The sequence below is a fragment of the Epinephelus moara genome, chromosome 15 (genome assembly GCF_006386435.1).
Source record: "Epinephelus moara isolate mb chromosome 15, YSFRI_EMoa_1.0, whole genome shotgun sequence".
Classification (NCBI taxonomy): Eukaryota; Metazoa; Chordata; class Actinopteri; order Perciformes; family Serranidae; genus Epinephelus; species Epinephelus moara.
Window position 1 is genome coordinate 2,701,388 of NC_065520.1, and position 19,856 is coordinate 2,721,243.

Here is a 19,856-nt window from a genome sequence, read left to right on the forward strand (position 1 = left end):
TAAATAATGTCGGGCTCGGTTCGGGTTCGGACAGAAATATGCTGCCCGTGCAGCACTCTAACACACACACACACACACACACACAAACACACGGAAAACCGGACATTATCATCAGTTTATAAAAACCCCCCGGACACCCCGGACGGGACGTGAAAAGTGGACATGTCCGGGCAAAAGAGGACGTTTGGTCAGCCTAGAGGTACCATGTCTGAAGGGTGACTTTTGGTTCCAAAGGTACGATACTGAAAGTGTTTGTATTGAGAGAAGGAGCTGCAAAAAAACAGGCTGCAATGTAATCCTTGGGGGCAATTGAGCATTGTCAATATACATCCACTAAAAGTGTTTTTGTCACTGACAGGCTCAGATTATTATTCTAAGTGTCTGACAACATGATGTAAAAGATCCCTACACAGATAGACCTTTTATGAAAGAGTATGATCATTGTTGTTTAACCAGAAACAGCCCTGAAATTGCCATCACCCACCAGACTTCATTTAAATAAACACTAATTTTATCAGCGTAAAACACATTTTATTCAAAGTCGACAGAAACAAAATCAAACTCACAGAAGTCGGTTTGGTTCATCTTTCCACTGTTCCAATAATCAGCAACTCTGATTTGAGTCAAATAAACCCTTAATTCACCCAGTTAGATGTGAAAATATGCTGGCTCTTTACACACTAAAATTAGTCTTTTTTAGCCATTACTAAAAGTCTGTGTCGTATAAAAACTTATGGAACGGTCAAAGTTGTCATATTGAAATCTAAGCTTTGTTGATGGATACATATTGTTGACAAGTAAATGTTGCTGGCAGTCGGCCCAGTAAATCAAATTATTTTTTCTCCGACCCAAGCCAATGCAAGAGGCAGCAAAACATCCTTTTATTTTATAGTTACAGTTTACTAACATATGTAAAACTCTCCACAGTATTAACAGTGGTTACATAAACCTCAAAACCAGCCACAACTCAGCCATGAGCAGAGTGACCATCCGCTATTGACCAATCAACGGACTGCAGTGTTCACAGCTCCACCTTTTAGTACCAGATCTGTACAGATCGGTTCCATTGGTACCATTCACAACTTTTCACAGTGGAAATGGAAAAAAGTGAACCAATCTGAAATGTACCATACCAGACTGCTCAGTGGGAATGGGGCTCTTGACACAAAACATGCGAAATAGGGTCCAGGTTGAATAAAACCTGTAACCCTTTAACAGGAACATTTAAGTCTTTTTCTTCCTCTGTTGCTGTGTGTTTATCAGGACTCCAGTCATTTTTAGCTCTGAAATGAGTGTGTTGTTTGTATCTGTCATGGTTACTGTGCCTGTCCTTTTGAGTTGCACTCTAGTTCGCCTGGCAGGAAAGGCCACAGTCGCTTTGTGGTTGGACTCGGGTCTCCGTAAACCCACAAAAAGGTCCAGCTGTGGTTGCTCCCTGATTTTTACCGCCATAGCACACCTGTTAGGTGAAGCAGGGCTGTGTTTCGCTGTTGTCTTTTTTGAGGAATGTGCACTTGAGTCAGATTTACTGAGTTGATCACAAGCAGAGCTGCTTTCAGGAATAAGAGTTCTCTGCAACTCTCTTCTTCCTTCCTTCACCATAGAGTCTGTGGCTATGCACAGGCCTTGAAAGCTGTCAGTTATTAACTTTTGTGGTGTGTTAAAAGTTACTGAAGAGCCTGTTAGCACCTCTAAGTTAAGAAAACTGTGTGAGGGAGTAACTTTAGTGTTCCTGTCCCGCAGTGCCACTCCTGGAATAAACAAGTCCTTTAAGGTTTTTTCTGGTTGTTTGGCACAGTCACTGGAAAGGCAGGAGGCCGACTGAGGGGAGGTCTTCCTTTCTGTGGAGCTCCAAGTCAAGGGGTCATAAATGACATATCCATCCAAGGGGCAGGAATTGGACTTCTGTAGGATCCTGTCCACACAGGCAGTGTGAAACTGAAGTGTGTGTGAAAATGTGAGGGGACAAGGGAGTGAGAGGAGGGGTTTTCTTGTATTACATCTGGTAAAACCATTATGATTTTTTTTTGCAGTTTGGTTTCTGATGTACTTCACAGATTCAGAATAAAAATAGACTGTTGGATTTGGATTAAGTGTAGGTAGATGCAATACTTTTTTACTACTGGGGTTAAGATAAGGTGAATTTCAATTTCCTCGCATGCTCTGTCCACTGTTTTTACATTTTAAAGGAACAGTTCATCCCAAAATCAAACATACATATTTTTCCTCTTACCTGTGATATCATTTTTTAATCTAGAATTTTTTGGTTTGAGTTATCGAGTGTTGTAGATATCAGCTGGAGAGATGTCTGCCTTCTCTCCAATATAATGGAACTAGATGGTACTTGGCTTGTGGAGCTCAAACACCAAAAATACATTTGAAAAACTCAACAGCAATGTCTCTTTCCAGAAATCATGACTCGGTTTGCTAATAATCCACAGACCTTGCTGTGAGCAGTTCCATGTAGGAACTACTTTCCCTCTATTGAACCATACCCACCAACCGTATCACAGCGCAGAAGAAAGAGTGCATCTACTCATGGATGAGAGGCTCATGCTTGAGACAGTGTGAGATGTAAACATTAATGACATCAATCACGTTAGCTAGCCATCAGTAGATGCACGCTTCTTTCTGTGCAGTGACACGGTTATGGGTGTACTTCTGAAAGAGAGAAAAAAGTTACTACATGAAACTGCTCACAACAGAGGAGTGGAAGAAAAATATGCATTTTGGAGTGAACTGTCCCTTTAATATTTTGGCATACTAAAACACAACCTGTAATTATGTGGTGTGATCTGAGCTGTTAATTATGTGATTTTAAATATTTTGCATTATAGAAACGTTACAATAATGCGAGCACGCACACTTGAAATGTTTTACCTTGTGAAGGCAGGGCAGAGTTCGGACGTGCTGGCCCAGGCTGAAGTTCTGCAGACAGATCCGACACTGCTGTCCCTCATCCAGGAGCCGAGACCCTGATCTCACCCTGACTGTAGGTAGACACTCCAACACACTTTCAGGTAGAGGGTCTGCAGCTACAGGGATGATGCTGAGAAGCAAGATGTGAAAATGAGCATATTACCGATAAAAAGCAGCAGTTCTCCTTAAAACCAAGAGACATTTTGTACTGCCTGTGTGAGTGCCCATTTTTGGTGTCAGCAGTATTATTCTAAGATGTATTATTCTTAGATAGGTCTCAGGTATTTTACATCAGAAAAGCATCAGTGTTCAGAGTGAATTTGTCCATCTTATACTAAAGATAAATTTGTTTTCTGGATGTCTTTAATAACTCACCTGCCATTTCCTGGCTGTGAGGTCGCACCTCTTTGTTCATCACTCAGCTCCTCAGCCACGAGGTGCCACTTTTCTCTCCTTTTCTGTTTGAAGTTTAGTCAGAGTTTTTGTTTTCATCAGGTGTGTTTATTTAACCCCTTATATCTACAGTTATATTGTCAGAAAAGCTTGATCACTACAACCAACAGAATTATGATACTTCACTTGACAATGGCCAGTTTCATTAAGTATTTACAGTATATTAAAACAATATGTGGCATTATTGCCTGAAGTGGGAGTTTAGCTGATGCAGTAGAAGCATTATTTTAAAGCTGATCTGAATAGCTTACTGTCCGTGAAGCAAACGGATGCTGTGGGTGCCGGCCCATCTTTGAGCAGTCCTCACATAGATAGAAATATCTGCAGACTGTGCATCTGAAAAGACAATAACAGGGATATAAGATGACATTGGACCATAGCATGACAAGGAAATTACAGTATACTGGATTATTCACCATCATTAAATCTAAATTTCAGTTTAAATTACAAATTCTATACACATGTACTTACAGGAATATTTGACCCTCCAAATGGCATTTGTATATCAGTAACTCACCTCTCGTTACGTTGAATTTGTACGGAAAACTGTTTTTCTCACGTGCCTCTACGGTAAACAAAGAATCCAAAAACTGAGAAAATGTTAAACAGATGCAAAACTATACTGATACTAGAGGTGCAACAATTAGTCAATTAATTGATAACTTGATTGAAAGAAAATCAATTGCCAACTATTTTGATAATAGACTAATCATTTCATACATTTTTAAAGCAAAAATGTCAAACATTTGTTGTTCCCAGCTTCTTAAATATGAGAATTTGCTGCTTATCTGTATCATTTATGATGGTTAATGAAGAGTCTTTAGGTTTTCAACTGTTGGTTGGACAAAAGAGGCATTCTGGAAAATTTGTAATGAGTACTTTTCACAATTTTTAGACATTTTAATGACTATATGATTAATCAATTAATGGTGAAAATAATCAGCAGTTTAATTGATAATGAAAATAATTGTTGACAACATCTGTTAACAAACTCTCACACAACTCGTGCAGTATGATGCAAGTCTCATTTATCTAGTTGAATACTCAGTACTTCCCAAACAGACAGCCCGTTTCAGACAGGAAACTGAGCTAACGGCGAAACTTATCTATGCTCTCTTCAAAGCCAGACTCCATTGACAAAAACAATAATTTTACCTACCTGAACACAGTAGCTGCTGGTCTACCACTGCCTCAAACAGTAAGTTTGTTTGTGTGATTGTGTGACTTTGGTGAATCCATCTAACCCTTTAAAATAATAACACAAAAACACTAACTGATGGAGGCAGCGGTAGCGGCCCTGTGTTCAGAGAGCTAAAATTACTGTTTTTGTCAATGGAGTCTGGCTTTGAAGAGAGCAAAGGTAAGCTTCACTTTTAGTTGAGTTCCCCTTTGTAAAGGGCTATCTAAGTACTGAGCATAAGACTGGATAAATGAGACTTGGATTATACTGCGCAAGAGAGAGTGTGTAAAAAGATGTTTTGATATAGTTTTGCTGTTGTTAAACATGGACCCCTATGACTTCAATTCATGAAGACATTTCCCTGTTTTTGGGCTTTTCGGCTTACCGTGGAGGCAGTGAGAAGTTGTCTTTATGAATTCAAAGCAACACGGGAGTAACTGATATACAAATGATCATTTGGGATGTGAACTATTCCTTTAAAATACACTACAATGTGAATTCTGTGATTGAAACTGCACAATTCTCAATGTTCAGTACTCAAATTACTTATGGTATATGCATTAGACTGCCTCTTGCTTACTTGAAACATTTGCCGATGACAGGGCAGACCCTGCAGCTATGACAGGGAACTCCCAGGTGTCTGTCTGGCTTCTTTCTCTCGGCAGCAGTGAAGAGCTTTGCTGCGTTTTTCATCTGTTCCTGAATAAACTTCAAAGAGCTGAAGTCCTCTCTGCACAGAGGGCACTTAACTGTTTCTTCCCTGTCTGACAGTCTCTGGTGATCCGCCCACACCTTCATGCAAGAGATGTGGACATTATTGCCACAACCGAACCTGGAAACAGACAAGGACAGCACGTGAGAGAGCAGGAAATCTATCTGCACAATGCTGCAAATAAACCACATATCTTTGTGTTTGAATGAAATGTCCTCCTCTGTGAATATCAGGAGATCTGAACCTAATTTTACAACATCCGAAAATCTGTGCTGGTGGTTTCCGCTAAACATTCTGTATGTCAACAGCTGGATGTGCTGCACTGGGGTGGATAATCCTTTATGGGGTCATGTTCTGGCCAGTAGTTCAACAAAAGTTGACTAGAACATCTTACATCATACTGAAACATAACTGTACTGGAACAATGACAGCGTGATACCATGACCCCAGACCAAACTCAGCTGCCCACACACCTGCAGTAAGACACAGGCTGTTTTTTCTCCAACAGTTCCTCTTGACAGATGGGACACACATCCTGGGCTTGGATCGCTTTCCGGCAGACACTTCCAGTCTCGGGGTCAGTGACAACTTGGCTCGGGGTCTCAGAAGCAGCTGAGGGATCATTTTCCGTCCGGTTGTCTTTGGTTTGGTGTAAACCATGGAGCACCTCCAAGATCTGTCTCTCCACGAGTCCATGCTGAAATGAATCTGGAGCAGAGTTATTTTTAACATTGTATGTCAGCAGCAGCACATGCACAAGGGTGGGTCAGGACTTTCAAAATGCCTACAAACTTCACAAAGTGTCAATTTTGTGAACAGTCTTTTAATCTAGTCTATTAAATCAGCATTGTGATGTCCATGTAAGACAGGTTTATAAACCTCACACACACACACACACACACACACACACACACACACACACAAAAACAAACATTTCAAAGCAGCTTACATTCATGTTCTCTGGGTAGTCTGAACTTCCGCAGTAAAACCCTGTAAAGATAAAGATTAGAAGTTTATTCTGGAGTTAGTAGTGCTCATATAAAAGTGAATACTAATGATACATACACACAAATCTGTCATTAGTAGGCCTTGATATCAGCTGAGTTTTTAAAATATATTTTAGTTGAGTTTGGTTTACTTTGTTCAAGTACAAGTAAAGTTTTTAGTTTTGTTTTTGCCACACGTCAAAATGAATTAGTATTCAAAGCTGTCATAGCAAAACAGCCATGTCAGAATTTTACCTCAATAAAATACACTAAAAAAAAGTAACAAAATTCAATTTAAATTAGGCAAGAGCTGATCAAAAAAGTAAACAACACTGTAAATCCAACTTATTTACAAGTCATACTTTCTACTACGGACCCAATTTGTTCGCTGCTTAGTGCACCCTCACCAATGCAAAACATTTTTGGTAGAAACAAACAGTGAACAACGTGAATATAATTGCTTTATTGCCACAGTTTACTACTACAGTTTAGTTAACAATTTCATTGAACATGGGAATACTTTCAGTTATTAGGACTTTCTGGACAGAATTTCATAAAGCATATATTTTCAATGATATTCATCTTATGGAAAAGACTACTTTTTCTCTTCATCTCCAGAAAAACATGTTTATTATACCCTGGGCCAGCTGGGTGAAATACGCAAGATCCTTACGACCTGATTTTGGTGAGGTGTCTTAAAGAAGACCCAGTGATGTTTTTTTTTTTTTAGCAAACCTCATTGACTGCTATCCTGTTCTTTTTTTTTTCTTAAGTCTCCTCTGACATATATTTCATGGCACTTATATATTACTTATAAATTTCTTAAATTTTGAAGAAATCTTAACAGCAGGTAAAATTATTTTGTTTATCAGGATTTATGTTTTGTTACATAAGCTGCTGTTGAAAAAAATAATTAATCAAAAAAAAGAAAGAAATTGGGAATACTGAATATAAAATTTTATCAAACTTACATTTGGTCAGAAACTTACATTTAAATTTTTTTATTCAACTTATTATTGTGTAATTATTTTACTAGTTATGCATGACTAATATTTTTTTAGATTAATGTTAAAAGACCTCATGCACCCCTTGCAGTACCCCAAAGTACCCTTAGGGCAGTGGCTCTAAAACGTTTTCTGTCATGCCCAGTTCAAAAGTCAACAAAAGTTCATGCCTCTCACCCCACAATTTTCTATCAATCATTAACAATAACTGGGAAAGCAACCAATTTTAGTGAAATAAAAATCAGTAAAACAGAATCATGATATTTTGTAGAATGGCATTTGCATTACTATTATGTGATTTATTGAACTGTTGATTGTCAATTGTGGTTTAGATGGTTACCCTCACCTGCCACCATAGATCTTGTCATTAGCCTATTGGTGTGCAGTATGTGTAACTATAGGTGTGATTTCAACTGTCCAAACATTTTGACCTGACGAAGATCCGAGTAGAATCAAAACATTTTCATTTACCTTGTGTCGCATGGAGTACTTATTCTCTCTCAGCATGCCAATATTAGCCAACTCTTGTTTATTTACTTTGGCTCCATAAATCATATTCAATTATCTTTGTTTCACTCCATATTTTTCCCCTGGTCATCCATGCCCCACCTGCAGTGGCTCTATGTCCCCACAGGGGGGCCACTCCACAGGTTGAGAGCCACTGCTCTAGGGGTCTACCACATTATGTCACATTGTGTACTTGTTTTTCAGATCAACTGCAACAAACTTCACTGAAAAGTTTGCCTGTGTTCACCTCACAATGTTGCACATGTAGTACATATAAGATTAAAAAAGGGACCATATGGAATATTATTTGCAGAAACAGTGAGTCTACAGGTGTCAGACACAAAATTTGATGCCTTTTAAGACCTTTTCAAAAATAATTTTTAACCAAATTAAAAACTGATTTTAATGTTCAATAATGTTTTAAGCATTGCAGGTCAGCATAAAGGTAAGAAGTATATGTCCTGTATAGTGGTAGGTTTTATGTAGGAATATGATTACTGGAGTGACTTAGGTTCATCTACAACTGGCCAACAGGTAAGTGCAAGTATAAAGTAAAAAGACAGTACTAGGTTTAAAGATTTGTAACATCAGAAATGTGGACTCATTCTGACAAAAATAAATTAAAATAACGATGAGATTACATCAAATGTTTGTGGCAATGAAGACCTTAGAAATTCACATTTAAGACCATTTAATTACTTTTAATGCCTAGTTTAAGACATTTTAAGACATTTTAAGGACATACAGACACCCTGAAAAACCTTCAGGTGTGTGAATCTTTTGTGTGTGTGTTACTGATACCAGCAGATGTGTTTGCACAGCTCCTGCTCCCTGGTGAACACAGGACAAGTGCATGTATGTGGGTCACCCAAGAACACCTGAACAACATGAACAAGAGAACATGCTTGAGTAAGAATACAAAACATGGTTTGTGGAGTTTGAGAAATGCATCCTGAATCACAGAATTTAAGATTTAACTTAAAGTTCCTGGCCTCTCCCTCCTCTCTGAGCAGGAATCCTGTCGGGCCGAAAGACCTCAGGAAGAATATAGTTGTGGTGAGGGCTTGGTCCTGGTGGAAACTCACTGCATCGCTGACTATGTTCCTCCAGGTGGTTTTCCTGAACATTCTGTTACTGCAGAATAGAGAGATGTATCAATCATCTGACCCTCTGGTAATAAAAATGAGGGTACACATCAAGGATGAAGGGGCTTATGTCTCAGCAGGATTTGGAAAAATGTGTCTGTGTATTTATTTTCAGTAGACTCATCTACTGTAACAACTTTAGAGGTCTTCCCTAAAAAAACTGGCTTCCTTTCTAACAGATAATCAATTTCAAAATACTACTGTTGGTTTTTAAAGCACTAAATGGTTTAGGGTCCAAATATATTTCTTACCATGTGCTACACTATGAACCATCAAGACCTCTCAGGTCTTCTGGGGCAGGTCTGCTTTGAGTCCCGAGAGGAAAGACTAAAAGTGGGGAAGCAGTTTTAAGTTTTTATGCACCACATATCTGGAACATATTCCCAGAAAACTGCAGGTCTGTTGGAGACTTCATGCTACCTTTATTAAATCAAATATTTACTGATTTCTTACACTGCACTGTAACGTTAACTCTTGTATTTTATACCTGTCTTAGTATATTTGTTTTTGAGAATCATCTTCCCACCATCCAAGACATATTTGAAAGCGGTGCACACACAGAGTCTCTGCATTTTTTCTAAAGACCCCTCCCACCCCTCACACAGTCTGTTCTCCCACCCTGCCATCAGGCAAAAGGTTTTGCAGCATCAGAACCCATTCCACAAGGTTCTGCTACAGCTTTCTCCCCCCAGCTGTTAGACTTCTAAACACTCCTCTGCCATCCACACACAGCTTTTACATTACAACCGCTCACTGACACTGCACTGAACTGAGACTGAAAAACCTGTCCACTGCTTTTCACTATTTATTATCCTGTACATATGGTTTTAATATACTTTGGATTTTAATTGTTATTCAGATCATCATTTTGCTGTTTTATTAGGTCATTACTATATAATATTTATTCCTCTGCACTTACCTATTTTTATTTTTAAGAGTTTTCACAATGCACTTCATTGCACTTTAATGTTGTCATTCCCATATTGAATGTCTTGTTTGCTGTATGTACTTTACTGCACCTGGATTCGTGAGTAATGACATTTAGTTCACTGTGTGCTGCTGTATATAGAGAATGACAATAAATAAAAAAATTGAATTTTATTTTCTGTTCTCTAGCTCTTTAACAAAGTTTTTGTTTGCAATTAAATGTCCTTTAATAAGGTGTTTATTTTGCATTGTGTTTCAGTGCTTATGATGTTTTATGTAAAGCACTTTGAACTGTCTTGTTCATGAAATGTTCAATATAAATAAACTTGCCTTGGCCTACAGAGTAAATAGAAAATTGCCAGGAGATTGCAAAGCAAATCAGTGTGATATCATATGTTCCACGAATTGTTTTCTCTTGTTATCTTTATCCCAGCCTGACAGTTATAAACAAAACATTCACAGAAAAAATGCTAATTTCAGTTTTTACCTTTTGTCAGCTGTTTACATGCAAAAATACACTTGTAAACAAATACTTCCAGGTTCATAAACTGTAACCAGAAAACAGTTTGCATTTCGCTTTGTACGCTAGCTAACAAATAAAAAGCAGAAAATAAATTATTTTGAACATGTAGGTAGTTAGTTTTCACGACAAGTAGGCTACGACTAATTTCATAACGTTACAGAATATTACTGCACCTGGAAGTAGCTCAAAATTTACTATGTATTTAAACTGTTTCATCATCTCCTCAGTTATCCCAATGAAAGACAGCTAAGTTAAACGACGGGTGACTGAACATTGCCTTGCTGGCTAAACATTTTTCAGTACTTCCGCTTGATACAGCGGATTGAGAACTCGATATATATTGGGATACGTTAAAACAAACGTCAACACTTCAAGTTTAAGTAATAAACTCGTCTAAGGAGGTGTACACATCTTAAAAGGGTATAAAAAGTACCTGTCTTTGTCGATAAACTCCCAAAGACCGGATATAACAGCAGGGTACCAAGAACGCTGTGGTGTCCATGGTAACCTGGCTGTTGCTAAGGGGCTTTTGACCGGCAGAGGGCGCCATTGCTAAACGATAGAAGCTCTTCGTGGTTGGTCAGTTATGTGCTTTCAGATTGACAGCAGTGACGTAGTGATAAATTATTTAGTGTGGATGCTTCAGCAGCTACACTAAATATTCTATTTATTATATCTTAATTGGTATCAAACTTAATTTGTATTTGTGTGTGTGTGTGTGTGTGTGTGTGTGTGTGTGTGTGTGTGTGTGTGTGTGTGTGTGTGTGTGTGTGTGATTGCGTATTTGAATCCTACTCCATTTATACCGTCTTTTATCTGTGTTTTCTCATTTTATTATGTAAAGCACTTTGAGTTAAAAAAAAAAAAAAAAAAAGGTATAACAGCATCAGTATCCCCTGTGCATTTTCTTATTTCCACCAGTGGGCGGCAGCAAATGCATGGACAAATTTGACAGAAATGTTTAATAATCAGGTGTCCATTTTATTCCATTACAGCACATACAGCAGGCAAAAGACTGTTGAATGTGACTGGAGAAATTTTAGCATCTGTCTCAGTTTTATAAATTACACTGTGCAGCATACAATACCGATATATTGCTACTGTGAATCTTTGCGCATCCAGTGCATGTGTCTGTATATGCACAGCATGCCAGTCTGACCTAACTGATTTTGAAGACTTAGATTATTAATACAAAATATAACTAACTAAACAACGATGCTGTATAATTATAGATTTAACCACCAAGTAGTTTATAAAGTGTTTACAATAAGCTCCACCTTTACCAGCTGCAACATTAAGTCTCTTCACACACAAAATGTGCTGCTTGACTGACACAGAGGACCCAAAATTTGTGTTTTTGATCAGTGATATCATATTATTTTTGAGGGTTTTAATACATGAATTAAAAGACACATTAGTAGATCCAGGGCTTTTTTTCATTACTAGGCCTATTCATGTTTTACTAGGGATGTCCCTCTAGCTGCCTCCACAAAAGGCAAGCATGTGATGTCATCCACAGCCCCAGTCAGTTCTTATCAGGACAGCTCAGTGTTGCCTCTGACTCTGCTGCGAAACACACACGCTGAAGGACTACTCTTGTAGAAATTTCCTTTCTCTGCAAAGGTAAACTCTAAAACTGAAGGATTCCTCTTCAAGAAGCGGCAAACACTGTGTTTTTAAAAAAAATTTCTGCACCTGAAAAGGTAAGTTTCTTTAATAGTTACAGTTTTTCTGCATGTTGATTGTTATCACTGTTCAGGCACTGTGGTTACACTGCTGGGAACAGGTCAAAAGTTAATTTATTAAATGTCAAATTGAACTAGACATGTTATACTTGAGGCTATATGCTGCATGTATGGAAAGCGGGGATTGTGGTGAAGGTTTAAGTCGTAGAAAGACAAAACAAAAATCAGTTTATTTGCTCTAAATTAGTATTAAACAGAGAGCAAATCCATGTTTACCACAAAACACATAAACAGAGATGACAGGAGCCGACCCAGTGTGTAGCTGGATTATTTAAACACATTATATCAAGGTTATATAAAGTGGTGAAATGGAGCTAATAAAGACTACTTCACATGGATCAGTGTTCTGGCATAGACATCCCACACAACAAGGGAGTAACTTCACTTTGAGTTATTAGGTGTCTTTCTAGGCCATTAGAGAGTCTTTTGGGTGTGTTCAAGAATATATTAATCTTATAAAGTGTCAAATATTCCCTGAATTAGCAGTCATGGGAGTTGGAAATCAATAAAGTCTGTCTATGTCAATATATCATAAACTTTTTGTTATTCCAGATGTGAAGCCCAGGATTTTAGAGAAGGGTTGCTCTCATATTGTAGCAGGACTGAGAGGACAAAGATGGAAAGATGTTGTGATTGACAGAAAATTGTAGATTTGAAATATGATGATGATGTACCAGGAATGAAACGCTCATCATACTCTTATCAGAGACTGTGAAGCAGATAAGACACTGCCATATTATTGTGGAACTAAGTAGGTTAAATATGTTAAACCAATTTGCAAATATTAAATGTGTCCATAAATGCCTACCACTTTGTCAGAACCTCTTTAGGAGCTAGTGTGTATTTGTATAAAGGCCTAAAGGGGCGGATGTTGCAAACTAGCTTAGGCTATAAAGACTGCGGACAGAGGTCCATGATATTTACCTGCATCTATAGAAAACTTTCATTAAATATTAAATTATAATAACATTTAACCTTTCAAAACATTTAAAACATCCAGTTACCTATCTAACATATTTACTCACTTTAACAGTATCATGATACATGCTGTTTTCTATACTGACTGTTTTAATAATACAAATAATAATAATAACAAACTTTATTTATATAGCACATTTAAAAAACAACATTATAAGTGCTTTACAATAGTAAAAAGGATAAAAACAATTTAAAAACAGTTTAAAAGGTATACGATATTGGGCCAAAAGGAGCTACATATGAGAACGAGTCAAATAAGCAAAATAAAACAAAATGAAATAAAATAAAAAATAATAAAATAAAAGTTATGAGAGTGCCTACACTTTGTGGAACGCTTAAAATAAAGATGTTTTTCAGCATTAGAAATATGTTTGTTATATTAGCATGTTTTAGTCTGTTGACAACTTATTTTAAGAAGTTGGTAAAATCAAACATTTTTTTGAGTAGGATGGCATTAAAATAAATAAGTTGGAATATCTTAAATGAAATATTTTGACCATTAAGTGTCACCACAGCTTTTGGATAAATATTAAGTTGGTTTAACTTATTTCCCAGCTGGCACACGACTGACCTTCAACATTGAAATGTGGTTGAAATCATGTCAGTTGTTGTTTCAACATTAAAACAACACTGAAACAACATTTAATTCTGATGATTACAGAAAGGGTAACAAAATTCTCATAAATTGTCATTGAAATTTCAGAAAGATCTTTTGTTATTGTTGAAACCATTTTGAAACAACGTTAAAGGTTATGAAACAAGATTGCAAAATCAACGTTGATTCGTCTTTCAAAATCAAAACGTAATTCAACAGTGATCCAACCATGGTGTATGACATTGTTTCAACAGTGAATAAATATTAGAATGCCAACTGGGATAAGCTTTACAAGGTCAAATCATGTTGGTGTATTAAACTGATTGAGTTGTCAGATTATGGTAATCTTCTGCTCATATAGTGCCGGCCTACAACAGCTGTTGAAGATTATGATTGTTAGAAGTAAAGAAGACAGCAAATTAGTAATTCCTGAATTCTTTTTTTCTGGTATTGCTCTTAACATATTGTCAATGTCAATTTATTTGATGATAAAGATATCCACAGTCAGTGTCACAAGTTGTATGCGTAAGCTAATATGCTTGCTTTAGCATGTCTTCAGTTAATGTGACAATCACTCTTTTTAGAAAATTTTGTACACCACTGTATACTGCCCACATGTGGCGCTCCTTTCAGAAGAGCAGCACACAAAGAGTTAATCTGGCCTATAACGATGGCATGAGACTGCTTCTTAAACATCCACGATGGTGCAGTGCCAGACAAATGTTTGTAAATGTTGGTGTGCCTACCTGCCCTGCTCTAATATGAAATCTTATATGTTGATTAATGTGCTGGCTCTCTATCTCAGAAAATGGTATCTTCCATGCCTTGGCCATCCCCGAGCTGAGCTCAGTCAGGTTTTCATCTAGACTGTGGGGCCACTGGCTCTCCAGTGTGGGTGCAGTAGAATTTTGTCTTTTTTATATGAACTTGCATAGTGTAGTGTTGGGTATTTCTTTATATATATATATATATATATATATGTACATATGTGTATTGTATTTATTATATATTTTTTGTACATAGATGATTGTTTTTATGTGGTATGCCATGGACCTTCCTCTGTGTCCTTTATAAAGTCATTATTATTATTATTATTATTATTATTATTGTTAGAAAGGACTTATAGGATTTACTAACTAAAAGATGCATGCAAATTTTAACCCTATTTATTTTTGTATTCATTTATTAAGTTGAGCCAGTGGATTCTTTTTTTAGAGTGACGAATTGGCTTAGAGATAGAGATGATTTCAGACCACAAACTCAATTTTAAAAATGTATTATGTGTGTTAAAAGAGGATAAGTAGCTCGCCAGTCTGATCTGTATCATGAAACTTTCCAGTAAGGCTCATTGTTTTTGGAATGCAACTTTCCACGTACAACGAAAGTAAGGCATTACAGATCATCACAGGTGACTGCACTTTTTAATAACAGTTACCGACAAGGGTTGAGCTTATTATGAATCAGTCTTTTTCCCAAAATAAAACATTAATTGTGACTCTATGTTCTGTGCAGCAACTACATGAGATAAAGAGTGACAGGGCATTTTTGTCTCTGGTTAGAAAGTACTCAAATACAGTTCAATTCAAACAACATCACTGAAAATATTGGTGAAAACAAAACCTCTATCACTACTAACTGTCACTGCTTTAACTATTTTTACATCCATTATTTCAGTCATCATATCCAGTGCTGTCACAGTAATGGTCACATCTCTTCCACTGAAGCACAATCTATCTGCTGCAGCTGAAGGAATATTAAACATGAGAATTTAGTCATTACCTATATATATAGTCTGAAAAAGATACACTCAGACATGTTCTGCTCATCTATTCTGGCTTAGATAATATGATAAAATGAGATTCTCCTCTTCCAACTGTATCTGTATCCTCTACAAGCATCGTACCCACATACAGCAAATCCAGCATTTAGTATACTGTATGTACAGTAAATGCAACACATGCTCATACTTCATTTGCCACATTGATGTCTTTTGGCAAAACCTTAGTTAAACTTGCTCAACATGCATAATAAGCATGCAGGAAGGAAGCTGTGGGGAACAGAGGAAGCAGAGGGTCACATCTGTCACCTTAACGTCCAAATAGAGGAGACCTGCCTTTCCAAATTAAAAACATGGGTTTGGACATATAGTTTTGCTTGTTTACATGGCTTTGGATAACTGAAAATGTCACATTGTTTAAAATAATTGCAACACTTATATTGTTTTCTTGTGCAGAAACTGATTGCAAAGTCCATGGTGATCAGAGCACAGATGGATGGAAACGGCTTAGTGTATCTCCTGGTCCTGTGTGCCCTCAATAAGGTAGATGTTTTATCTGACCTGTGTGGACTTTAGCCTGAAGTATACTATTTTGGCAAATTTGTTACCCTCTCGTGTTTGTCTTGTCTGTTTTTGCAACTTAGCCATTGCATTTTCCATTCAAATTTGAAGCAAGTTGTTAGAGTTATTAGGGTCCGGGCAGCTAAGCTGCCAGGACACTATTGTAATCTTAGGTATTCTTCTTCTTCTTCTTCTTCTTACGAGGAAATCATACTTCCCATGGGTGAAAACTCACCAAACATTGCACAAAGGTCCAGTCTCATATCAGATATCCTCAGCTGTAAACTCAAGCCAATAGTCCTGATGGTGGCGCTACAGCAAGCGTCTAAAGTTCAAAACTTTGAAAATTCATAACAAATCAACCATACGTGCTACAACTTCACAGCTATCATCAAACTGTAGCCCCAATACTGAAGAAACTTTTGTTCATTTAAACCTATTAAAAATTATGAAGTTCATCACTGTTTTTTTTTTCAAAATCTGTAAAACTTCTGAAACCTATCTCCTCCCACAATTTTTGCTCAATTGACACCAAACTTGCTACAGAGCATCTTCAGACTGCAATGTTTGACTGCAAACGGTACTGTAAACATATACGGGGCATTCTACCGAATGTGTGCAAAGTCAGGCTGGAAATATTTTTGAAATTTTGTATGTTTTATTTCCAAAACTTTGTCCCTATATATATTGTACCATATGTCAAGGTCACATATCTAGTAAAATGACTGTAAATTTTTTATATTGTACCATATGTCAAGGTCACATATCTAGTAAAATGACTGTAAATTTTTATATTGTATTTTTAGACTGTTTTGGAATGTTTTTCCTCTCCCAAAATTTGTCACTACCGAAACATATAGTATTATATTCTACAAAAAAATATATATCAACCTGTTATGCTTGTTTCTTCCCTTGTCTAAAGATTTAAATTTTTACAAATTTTGACTGAAGGGTTTCACAATTAAATCTATAAAAATTAATATTTTAACAAATTTCGAAGTTCAAATTATAGAATTCTTCAAAATCTAAATGCAATCTTTCTTTGTAAAATGCATAACGCTGATCAGGTTGATTTCAGAGTTAATAATTGATGAAACAGAACATAAATGTAACCGATTAGCATCATAATACTTTAGTTGATAACTCAATATACTTTATTTTTTACAAAACACCCAGTGTTTCGGTAGTGACTGCACTGTTTCGGTAGTGACTGTCCTGTTTCGGTAGTGACCATTATTCTGTTTTTAAGGTTGCATCACATTCCCTCAAATGTATGCCTTATGGTTGGAATATTACAAAGACAAATGTTTTGTGGTCAATAAAGCAATTTAGTAGTTTTATTAGTGGAGCAGAGTATAGTAGAATAGAGCAAAGTAGAGCAGAGTATAGTAGAGTAGAGCAGAGCAGAGTAGAACAGAGCAGAGCAGAATAGAGTAGAGAAGAGTAGAGTATAGAGTAGAGCAGAGTAGAGTAGAGTAGGGTAGAGAAGAGTAGATTATAGAGTAGACCAGAGTAGAGTAGAGCAGAGCATAGTAGAGCAGAGCAGAGCAGAGTAGAGAAGAGTATAGTAGAGCAGAGTATAGTAGAGTGCAGAGTAGAGAAGAGTATAGTAGAGCAGAGTATAGTAGAGTAGAGCACAGCACAGTAGAGTAGAGCAGAGCAGAGCAGAGTAGAGCAGAATAGAGTAGAGCAAAGTAGAGTAGAGCAGAGTATAGCAGAATAGAGTAGAGCAAAGTAGAGTAGAGCAGAGTATAGTAGAGTAGAGCAGAGTAGAGAAGAGTATAGTAGAACAGAGTATAGTAGAGCAGAGTGAAGCAGAGCAGAGTATAGTAGAGTAGAGCAGAGTATAGTAGAGTAGAGTAGAGCAGAGTAGAATACAGTAGAGCAGAGTAGAACAGAGCAGAGTAGATAAGAACAGAGCAGAGTAGAGCAGAATAGAGTAGAGTATAGAGTAGAGCAGAGTAAAGTAGAGTAGAGTAGACCAGAGTAAAGCAGAGTATAGAGTATAGCAGAGCAGAGCATAGTAGAGTAGAGCAGAGTATAGTAGAGTAGAGCAAAGCAAAGCAGAGCAGAATAGAGTAGAGCAGAGTAGAGCAGATTATAGAGTAGAGCAGAGTATAGAAGAGTAGAGCAGAGCAGAATAGAGTAGAGCAGAGCAGTGCAAAGTAGAGCAGAGTAGAGCAGAGTAGAGCAGAATAGAGAAGAGTATAGTAGAGCAGAGTATAGGGGTGTGGCAGAGCAGTGCAAAGTAGAGCAGAGTAGAACACAGCAGAGTAGAGCAAAGTAGAGCAAAGTAGTGCAGAGTAGAACAGAGTATAGAGTATAGCAGAGCAGAGTATAGTAGAGTAGAGCAAAGTAGAGCAGAATATAGTAGAGTAGACCAGAGTAGAGCAGAGCAGAATAGAGTAGAGCTGAGTATAGTAGAGTAGAGCAGAATAGAGTAGAGTAGAGCATAGTAGAGTAGAGTAGAGAAGAGTATAGTAGAGCAGAGTAAAGTAGAGTAGAGCAGAGTAGTGCAAAGTAGAGCAGAGTAGAACAGAGTAGAGTATAGTATAGTAGAGCAGAGTAGAACAGAGAAGAGTAGATTATAGTATAGTAGAGTAGAGAAGAGTAGAGCAAAGTAGAGCAGAATAGAGTAAAGCAGAGTAGAGTAGACCAGGGTAGAGTAGAGCAGAGTAGAGTATTGAGTAAAGCAGAGTAGAGTAGACCAGGGTAGAGCAGAGCAGAGTAGAGTAGAGAAGAGTAGAGTATAGTAGAGCAGAGTATAGTAGAGTAGAGCAGAATAGAGTAAAGCAGAGTAGAGTAGACCAGGGTAGAGTAGAGCAGAGTAGAGTAGAGTAGAGTAGAGTAGAGAAGAGTAGAGTATTGAGTAAAGCAGAGTAGACCAGGGTAGACCAGGGTAGAGTAGAGCAGAGTAGAGTAGAGAAGAATAGAGTATAGAGTAAAGCAGAATAGAGTAGACCAGGGTAGAGTAGAGCACAGTAGAGCAGAGAAGAGCAAGACTTTGGACCACAAAATTATGGGGTTTAACTACTGACCATTCCATTTTGTCACTACCGAAATGATCATGTCACTACCGAAACTTTACCATAGGTTTCGTTAGTGACTGTTTCGGTAGGGACATGAAAACAAGGGACACTATTTTTTTAGCATAGTTTCTTAATTTAAAAATTAATCCCACAATACATCTAAATTGTTCAACTTCTGTTTAAACTTAATCACAAAGATGTTTTAAATTACACTTTTGAAAAAAATATGAAAAATGTTTTAAGTTTTATTTACATGAATTGAATTTTAGAGGTCAAGGTTGGGGACAGCTACTTCCCAATAGAAAGTACCCTATAAATGGTGATTTTGTATATATTTAGCTTATCACTTTTTCATTTAATGTCCTGGGTTTAAATAGGTCATAACATAATCTTTGTAAATATCTATGTCTGAATACTCAATTATATCATTTTTGTTGTTTTTTTGTTAAGGGATAGCACTTTGCACAAAATCGGCAGAATGCCCCATACATGCAAATTCTTGCTAAATAAATCTTCAATGTTCATGAAAAAAAAGACAAAATTCTAGAGTCATGGTAGATGATGTGGCAAATTTTGAGAATTTTATCTCAAAAACTGAATTTTTGACAGCATTTTGAATTTTGCTCTAATGTGAACAATTGGAGTCAATGTAAAAATGGTAATTTTAAACATCAGTTTTTCACTTATGGAGCAAATCAATCATTGTTACAAACAAATTACCAACATCTCCATGCTGTCTAGATGCAATATGTGTATTTTCAGATTTTTGTTTCGATAACTGAATTTTTTACAGTGGTTTCAAATCTGCCTTTCCA

General features: G+C 37.0%; 2 protein-coding genes across 2 annotated transcripts in view; one reads left to right on the plus strand and one right to left on the minus strand.

Annotated features, from left to right (window-relative positions):
* Positions 1–801: 801 nt before the first annotated feature.
* zswim2 (zinc finger, SWIM-type containing 2) lies at positions 802–8,888 on the minus strand. Its single transcript, XM_050063306.1, has 8 exons — positions 8,563–8,888; positions 6,214–6,254; positions 5,738–5,972; positions 5,133–5,384; positions 3,624–3,708; positions 3,295–3,377; positions 2,881–3,049; positions 802–1,938 (listed from the first exon to the last, which is right to left on the minus strand). Exons 1-8 carry the CDS (start codon positions 8,886–8,888, stop codon positions 1,225–1,227), a joined length of 1,905 nt encoding a protein of 634 aa, XP_049919263.1. The 3' UTR covers positions 802–1,224.
* Positions 8,889–11,909: 3,021 nt separating this feature from the next.
* Positions 11,910–19,856, plus strand: part of calcrlb (calcitonin receptor-like b) — a 28,102-nt gene continuing 20,155 nt past the window's right edge. The window contains exons 1-2 of the mRNA XM_050063310.1: positions 11,910–12,059; positions 15,908–15,994. Of these exons, the coding sequence (XP_049919267.1) occupies positions 15,926–15,994 (69 nt within the window). The 5' untranslated portion in view covers positions 11,910–12,059; positions 15,908–15,925. The remainder of the gene's footprint in view (positions 12,060–15,907; positions 15,995–19,856) is intronic.